At 56.8% G+C, this 8,400-nt stretch overlaps 1 protein-coding gene across 18 annotated transcripts; it reads right to left on the reverse strand.

Moving 5' to 3' along the window:
• Positions 1 to 951: 951 nt before the first annotated feature.
• Positions 952 to 8,052, reverse strand: CNP (2',3'-cyclic nucleotide 3' phosphodiesterase). Of its 18 annotated transcripts, none has more exons than XM_081577648.1 (5): positions 7,926 to 8,052; positions 6,857 to 7,007; positions 6,034 to 6,698; positions 3,863 to 4,002; positions 952 to 2,411 (listed from the first exon to the last, which is right to left on the reverse strand). In XM_081577648.1, exons 3-5 carry the CDS (start codon positions 6,644 to 6,646, stop codon positions 1,962 to 1,964), a joined length of 1,203 nt encoding a protein of 400 aa, XP_081433774.1. In that variant the 5' UTR covers positions 6,647 to 6,698; positions 6,857 to 7,007; positions 7,926 to 8,052; the 3' UTR covers positions 952 to 1,961. The 18 variants fall into 18 exon arrangements, with proteins under 18 accessions (XP_081433774.1, XP_081433780.1, XP_081433769.1 ...); XM_081577654.1 differs by having other exon boundaries at positions 952 to 2,407; positions 3,859 to 4,002; XM_081577643.1 differs by having other exon boundaries at positions 6,034 to 6,703.
• Between the last annotated feature and the right edge of the window lie 348 nt (positions 8,053 to 8,400).

Here is an 8,400-nt window from a genome sequence, read left to right on the forward strand (position 1 = left end):
ACCAGGTGCCCAGCTGGGTTAACTCAGGTTTACACAGGCGTTCACAGTTCTCACTGCTTGAGGGAGATGGCAACAACGACAAAATCTTTCCTCCCTGACCCTCAGACCCTTTCCAAGTAGGACAGGCAGCTCCTGGGCCCAGTGGTATGGGTGCTGACATCAGCTCATTAGCTGGAATTCTTAGCAAACGCCCCTTGCCTTCTCCACGCGTGTCCCTTCCTGCATGGAAGGCAAGCGGGGGCAGGAAGCAGTGGCATTTGTCATGCTGTTCAGGTCAAACTTCATGTTTGTGGTGAATCATCTCAGGACATCCAGGCAGACACTTGAGGCTTTGCCTGAAGCTCCGATTTTTGGTGCTCTGGTAAGTAGAGATGACTGGGTAAAGACCTTGGCCCAAATAGCTAACTACTTCTCCTCCTTCTGAGCCTCGGCCCCTTTCTTTTCAGTCTTCTCCCTTCAGTGCCAAGACCATGGTAAAATGCTGACTGCATTAGGCCTGGGAAGTTCCCATGTAGCCAACCAGGCCTTTGTTAGCCTGAAAGAGATTCTTGAATGTCAACTCTTCCCTTGAGTTTGAAGTGGCACTGACCTGAAGGTGGCCCTCCCTGGAGAACTCTGGGTCTTGCTGAGGTCCTTCCGACTGGATTGGCTGGGCACACCTGGGGGCCTGTGCCCAGTGACTGGGGGCGGGGGGCTGCTTTGTGCTACATGTCCCTCATATTCAGCCAACCCCTGCTGTCTGTGCGCCTCCAAGGCCAGCCTCTCTCCCTTCTGCCTCCTCATGAAAGCCGACACTGTTCAGCTGCCCAGCCTCGCCACAGCTGTGCCCAGCCCGCAGAGGGGAGACAGGACCGATGGCCCCAAGCTGGGGGACAAAGGCAGTCCTAACGCACCCTGCCCTCGCCCCAGGGAAGACTGAGCGGGCCACAGGGGGAGAGAGATGCACGCAGCTAGGATTAACATGATTTATTTCATTATCAGCCTTACAAGTTGCTGCAAAGCCAGGAGAGTAACTTCCATCCAGGCACTTCTGTCGAGTGACAGCCTGATTAGCAAGGCCGTTACTGAGCGGAGGGCAGTGGAGGGCACCCCAGAAACCCCAGCTCCTACAGCAGTGTTAAAACCCCTCCTTCCAGAGGCACCGGAGACAGGGCTTGGCCTGTGACAGCCAGGGGCCACTCCACTGGCTTTTGGTGCCCACTGACCCCCTTCAGAGACACAAAGGCCTCCAGAGGCACAAAGGAGGCAGGATAGGCTGGGCAGACGGCAAGACTGGTGCTTTCCCACCGAGGCTCTGTCTCTGGCCTTGATCTCCCCACTGACACAGCAGAGCCACACTGCTGGAAGGACAGCAGCCCATCCCTTTCCCCAGGTGAGACCTGCAGCCAGCCTGGGGTGTTTTTCGTTTTCTCCCCTAGTTGTCAAACTGTTACCTAGTTACAGTGTGAGGAGGGGACAGGCACTTAGGACCAAAGGTGGAAGGTAAACCCTTTCTCTACCCTGGAAAATAGTACACTGATTAGGAAATGGGCTCAAAACCCAGGGATCCTCCCATCTCAAATCCACCACTATAGTTTTTTGTGGCTGGTGACCACCCCATGAGTACTTGCAGTGCTGGGGTGTCCCTCCCCACTAGCCAGCCTTGTGCGGGGCAGTGGGCCTGGGGGCCCGGTAACTGGAAGCAGGGCTTGGGGTCGTGGCTCCAGTCCAGGCCAAACTTGGCCCAGCCTGGTCAACTGTGGTCCAGGTTCCTAAATGATGCCTACCCACCCCCTTGTGTTGAAAGCTTGAGTGTTAGAGGGGAAGGGGATGGGCAGGAAAAGAGAGCAGTTACAAGTTTTTAAAAATTACAGGAAAGTTAACTTTGAGTAAAAAATAAAAAAGAATCAAAGATCAAGCAGAGGGATGCTCCCCTCCCCTCCCCCTTCCCTTGTAAAGAAGGGGTAGGTGGCCCAGGACGCTCAGATGATGGTACAGGACTGAAAGGAGCCACCCTTGCGACCGCTGCGTATGGGCACGGCCTTGCCCTTCCCGTAGTACCCCGTAAAGATGGCCCTGACCTCCATCTTCTTGGCCAGGTTCAGCATCCAGCGCCCGCTGCCCAGGGAATAGAGCTTGCCCCGGCTGAGCTCACCCACCTCCTCGCCGCGGCTGCCCCCCTTCTCCTGCCGCACAATCTCTAGCAGGTCAATGCCTGTCTGCACGGCCTCCACGTCACCCGCGCAGCCCAAGGTGATATGCGCGCGGCTGCCCCGTGGCAGGTTGTCAGAGGGGGACAGCTTGTCCACGTCGTTCGGCCACAAGGCCAGCTCCTGCTCGCTCAGCTCTACCCTGGCTCCCGTCGTCTTGGGTGTCACGAAGAGGGCCGAGATGGTCAGCGTGAAGGCCTTGCAGTAGGACTTCTTCACTACCTACAGAGGGAGAGAGAGCAGAGGACCGAGCTAGAGGTGGTGGCAGCGACAGAGGGACCATGAGCGCCACAAGCAGAGCGCCTAGTGCCAGGTGGACATCTTTCCACTGACACTGACCAGGCTGCTTAAACAGCCAGAGGTGCCAGAGGCAGGAAAGAGCAGGGGTGAGTGACACCAGGCTTCCTGAGCTCAGGCCTGGGCTCCCCACCCATGAGCTGCAAGGCTCATTTACCTGTAAGAGGGCTGATGCTGAACCTTCCTCAGGGTGAGGACTAAGGAGGACCTAGCAAGGGCTACTGTCGTTACTACTCGACTCACTCCATAAAAGCACCCTGGCATCCAGACAATATCCTGGAGGGCAGGGCGAGGGCAGAAATAAAGGCCTTTGATCAAAATCTACTCCATACACTGTGGCTTATGGTATACCTGATTCTCAGAAAGCCCACCTCTCCCATTTTGACCATAAAAACTTCCCTACTTTGCTTATGACCCCTCATCCCAACAGTGTCTACTGCGTGCGTACACATGTGCTCAGACATGTCCGATTCTATGCGACCCCATGGACTGTAGCCCGCCAGGCTCCTCTGTCTATGGGATTCTCCAGCCAAGAATACTGGAGTAGGTTGCCATTCCCTTCTCTAGGGGATCTTCCCGCCTGAGGGATTGAACCTGAGTCTCCTGCACTGCAGGCAGATTCTTTACCACTGAGCCACCTGGGAAGCCCTGTCTGGCAGTTAACAGGTGCTTAGTAAATCTTGCTAAATGAATGTACAGTTAGAGGTGGGAGTGAAAGTGTGTGCTGCGTGTTCATTCATGCAACTGTGGGAGGCCTAGAAATACAAGGTGAACCACACAGTAGACACTGCTGCCCTCGGAGAGCTTCCATTCATGTGGGAGGAGACCACTGAACAAGTAAGTAAAATGGCTGTGTTAAACTAGGCAGAGAAGTGAGGGAGCTGGCAGAGGGTCAGGGACGGCGTTCCTGCAGAGGCAACCTGAAGGAGGCTGGGGTCGGCCAGGCGCACCAGGGCGCCACGCCAGGTGGTTAAGGATCCCATGTGAGAGGCTGTGGGTAGGAGACAGGGGTAGCCTGCAGGCAGGGAAGGGGCTGGTACCCTTAGGCCAATGAGCCTTTCTATCCCTCGACACTCCCCATTCCAGGGCACAACCACGCCTCAGACAGGGACTTCAGAGCACCAACCTCCTGGGGGTAAGGGACTTACAGCCTTTGGAACTAAACACAGTCTTAGAAGCCAACATTCCCTGAACATCTGCAGAAGGGGCAGGCCCCGGGGTGACAGCAAAGGCTGGTGGCACTGCCGACCGGGGCCACTGAGCTCGGTACCACTAAAGCTGCAGAAGCACAAGCTGGGACAGACTCCACTTTTCCTGAGAGGCTGTCTGGTTTCTACTCTCTCCCAGCTTCAGCCAAGTTCCTGGGGAGCACTCACATCTTGCTGGGCATACTCCTCTGCCCCAGCGGCCTTCCCGTAGTCACAGAACTTGGTTGTGCAGTGCAGCACGCCCGGTGGTCTCTTCCCGAAGTAGGTGAGCAGTTCAATCTTCTCCCTGGGCTCATCCCCAGAGACAACTACAGGGGGAGAGGGAGGGTGGTCAGGGCGGGAGAGTAGGGGCATCGCGGCAGCTATCACCAAGAACTTGAGCTTGAGCTTAAATTTGCAATCCACTGTAACTGAGCAATCTACTACCATTCATTTGTTGGTCAAATTAATAGCAACTCTAGTGCTATGAAAAGGTGTTTTAAGTTCCCTGCTTTTCTGCAAATTTTTACATCTCTTACCCAGACTTGAAAACTAAGGTACTTGTAACCCAGGGGAAGGCAGCATAAGCCAATGGAATCTGAGCTTCAACAGAGCTACACATCTGAAAAAACGGAAGCAGGTCATGAAAAAAGGGCTAGAAAGAAAAAAGAGGAGGGGAACTGTATGGTATAATGGAAGGAGCCAGAAAGAGCACAACATCCAGCCCACTTCCAAGCTGGTGGACCTGGGGCAAGTGAGTGACTCTCATCTGTCAATCAGATACGATAGGAGGTGACCACCCAAATAACTGTGACCACCCAAATAACTATCAGTCATGGCCCATTTCACTTGGGGCTCCTGGAACAAGAAACAGCTGGTCACTGGAACAATAGGTAGCCTGTAGCCTCCTTTGGTGGATAAGAGGCTATAATGGGTCTTAAAAAGTAATGGGTACAGGAAGGGTCTTAGGAGATAATGGGATAACCTTAAGGCTAGCTTCTCAATCACTAGGCTTTTCCTGTTAACTCCCACGGTTGAGTCCCTCTGAGGATGTAGCTCACCCTCCACAGAGGAGGGAGACCTCCACTCAGAGGGCAGGCCTTGTTTGTGGCCCATTACATTTCTCCTGTGCTGTCTTATGCAGGACAACGGGTTGTTTTGGTTTTTTGGCCATGTCTTGAGGCATGTGGGATCTTAGTTCTGAGACCAGGGATTGAACCCATGCCCCCTGCACTGGAAACGTGGGATCTTAACCACTTGGATCTCCAGGAAGTCGAGGATCCCAGTTTTTAACGATAAATGCAGCTTCAAGGGGCAGTCACTCTACAGGGCAGAACCAGTGCTAACCAGGAGCCCTGCCTCGGGCACGTCTCCGTCACCCTACTTACAGGCACAGGGCTCACTGGTGCAAGCATCCTGGTTTCCTGCTTTCCCAGCATTCGAATCTTAGGAGCTGAGGAAAGTCCTCAGAGAACATATACAGGCACAAGGCACAACTCACCTCTGACAACCCAAAGAAACACAGGTGGGGATATTTCAAGTCTAAAATTGAGGGGCGGAGGACAACTAGGAATGCATTAAAGGAAGAAGAGATGATTAGTGGCAGTGGGTGACATGTCCCCAGTAGGTCACTGGAGAAGAGCCATTAAGGGGGCCTTCCCTATCCCAAATCTCCCCTCTCAGGTGGAGCAAGCAGCCGGAGGGCACTCTGGTCCAACCCAATAAGGGAAGGCTCCTTTAGAGGCGACAGAGTCTAGGGCTCTCACGACAGCTTTGGGCAAACCCCACATCCGTTCTGTGCATTTCCCATCTGCAAAAATGAAGTTGGACTCTAGGCATGAGACTGTTCTCTGGAGCTATGCAATGCCACAGGAGGTTCGCAGGCTAGCTCAGGGCCTGAGAACCATCCCCGCTGGCGTTAACAATAGTCGTAGTAGTAAGTTTTCTGCAGCTTAGGACTCCATGGCATATTGTATTTTAGAAAACGGTTCTGCGGCTAAAAATGAGTTTGAAAACATTGGACCACTCTCCCTCCAGGGTTCTATGAAATGTTGATGTACTTCCTATTATGACAGTATGCAATTTGTTTTCCCCACCTCTAAGACAGGGTTGGTGGTCTAGCTCCAGGCTGGGAGAGGGCAGCTGGGGAGACGGTGAGGGAAAGTCCCTGGCGAACACCTCTCCCACGCCCCATTGAGTGTGCACCGCCCCAGGAGACCTCTGCCAGCACCAGGTGAGCCCCCCTGCATCCCCCAAGAACTTGGAGAACAATGGTCCTGGACACGCAGCACCCTATGCCCAGCAAGCGAGGGGGCTCACGAATAAGGTTGAGTGCCCCACCCACCCACCCCGCCACCTACAGTGTCGCAGCTCCTTCTTGAAGGCCTTGTGGTTGCCCAGCTCCTCCAGGAAGGTCTGGCCAGTTTTGCGGAGGGCCTCGGAACTCTTCTTGGTCAGGAACCAGCCGAAGTAGAGCGGCAGGAAGTCCTTCTCCAGCCCAGGCTTCAGCTTCTTCAGATCGTCTGCTGACAGCTGCCACTGGTTCTTCTCCTTGAGCTGGGCACAGTCCAGCCGCCAGGCCGTCTTGGGCTCCACGAGCACCACCTGATACTGGTACTGGTCAGCCAGCTCAAAGAGCTGCTCCAGCCGCTCCCGCTCGTGGTTGGTATCATCCAGCACCAGGACCCGGACGTCCCGGCGGCAGTAGGCAGCCAGGTCCTCGTCCAGCCGCTTGTACTCCTCGGAGAAGGACCCCCGGGCGCCGGGGGTGATCTTGTAGCTGTCAGCAGACACCATCTTGGTGCCGTCCCGGTACTTGTCCACGATGAACCGGGCCAGCGTGGACTTGCCGCTCCCAGGCAGGCCTCGCAGGATGAAGAGCGTCTTGCACTCCTGCAGCGTGGCCACTGTCTCCTCATCCTGCAGGAAGGGAAACTGCAGCTCAGGCTTGTCCTTGGCCCCTGAGGATGACATTTTGCGGAAGAAGACCTTGGGCAGGAACGTCTGGCTCTTTCGGGAGAAGCCTCTACTCTGTGTGAGGAGGGGAAGACAGGCGTCAGCCAGGTCACGCAGGGCCACCCCGCCAGCCTCGCCTCTTCCTCTCAGGCCTGGCCCTATCCAGGAATCCCCCAACTCCAGGCACCCCGGCCCTTGATTGACAGGCACCCCCGGGGCCGTGGGCACCTTCTCAAGCCGTGAGGGGCCAGAGGGTCTCTCCTAGGTCCTTGGGACCTGAGGGCTTCTGGCTGTGCAGTATGGAGAGGGCTGTCTGGGAAGTCCCAAACTCTTTCCTCTAGAGAGAAGCGTAGCCTCAAGGGTCACCCACTGCGGCCACCTGGAAAGGAAAACTGCTGGGAAGTGCCTGCAGGGAAGGGCCTGAAGCCTGCGTTTCTAGAAGCGAAGCATAACTTTATATCCCTGGCCTCTATTAAGGATGACCTCTTTGGAGGTGGAGGGCTCTATGTCTGGGTAAAACCACAGCTGCCCTGGCCCTGAGGGCACCGAGGAGGGTGGGGGTGGAGAAGGGTCACCCAAAGACCGCCTCCCTTCCAACAATGCCAGCAACAGATAATACTCTCTTGTCCAGGATGGGGGGACAATGGTCCCACAGAAGGGCTGGTGGGGGGCTGGGCCGGAGAGCGCTAGACAAAGGGCTTCATTCAGCACAGCCTGCCACCTCCTCCTCTGCCCTGGGCCCCCCACAAAGTCGTGGTCTTTGCGCCTGCCCCAGGACTGGGCGGTACAGGGCACCTGCGTCGGAGTCTAGCTCTGCGCATCCCTTGCTGTGTGTCAGCAACACCTCTCTGAGCCGCTTGTTTTCTTGCCTGCCCAAAGCCACAGGCAGCAACACTTTTTACTGTAAAGCGCCTTTTCCTCTAAGCCGCGAGGCCCCACCTCCCGCCAGCACCCAGACAGCTCAGCAGGCGCACATTATCTCAGACGAGGCCCAGGGCAGAGAGGGAGTGCCGAATGCCCGCCCAGCGCGGGCCCAGTGCCCGCTACCCGGGCCCACCCGCCACCCGGATGTGCTCCGGGGGAGCTGCTTCTGCGGCTCGATTCCCTAATTCCCTTCTTTCTCCAGCGCCATCCCCACTCTCCATGCTCCCCGCGTCGTCCCTACCTCAGCCAAGAAAGCCCCGACTCAACTCCGGAACCTCGGGTCCTCATTTGCATGCCACTTCCTCCTCTCCACCCCCAAATCCCCCAATACTCTCGTTTTCCATTAAGGTCCCGGCCCAGCCCTCCTGCTCACCATGATGAGGAGGGGTCGCCGCCGTCGCCGCCTTCGCAGCACTAGCTCTCCGAGGCCGCCCGCCTGCGCGGAGGGACACGGAGTCTAGCGGTGGCGCCAGCCCACGCGGAGCCGCCTTACATAGTCCGGGGCGGAGCGCGCGCGGGCGGGCCGGGGGCTGGCCGGGCCGGCCCCCTCTGCGCAGGCTCTGCGAATCGAAACTCCACGCTCCCTCGGCCCTGGGAGGAAGCGGCGGAGCACTGCGCCCCGCCCCCTGCCGGCGCGCCCGCCCTAGGGCAGCACCTGTTCGGAGGCGCCTGTGCGGGGGCGGGGTATGGGGGCTGGGGAGCGGGCGTTTGGTCTCTTTTTCTTGCACCTCGGTAATGATGAACTCGGTAAAGAGGCAAGCAGGCCACCCCCCTCCCTGGCCCAGTGTAGAGATTAGATTTGAGAAAGGGAGGCAGGATTGTGCGAGTGCGAAGGCGAATCCTGTCTT

The sequence above is a fragment of the Giraffa tippelskirchi genome, chromosome 3, assembly GCF_054371585.1.
Source record: "Giraffa tippelskirchi isolate mGirTip1 chromosome 3, T2T-mGirTip1v1.2.pri, whole genome shotgun sequence".
NCBI lineage: Eukaryota > Metazoa > Chordata > Mammalia > Artiodactyla > Giraffidae > Giraffa > Giraffa tippelskirchi.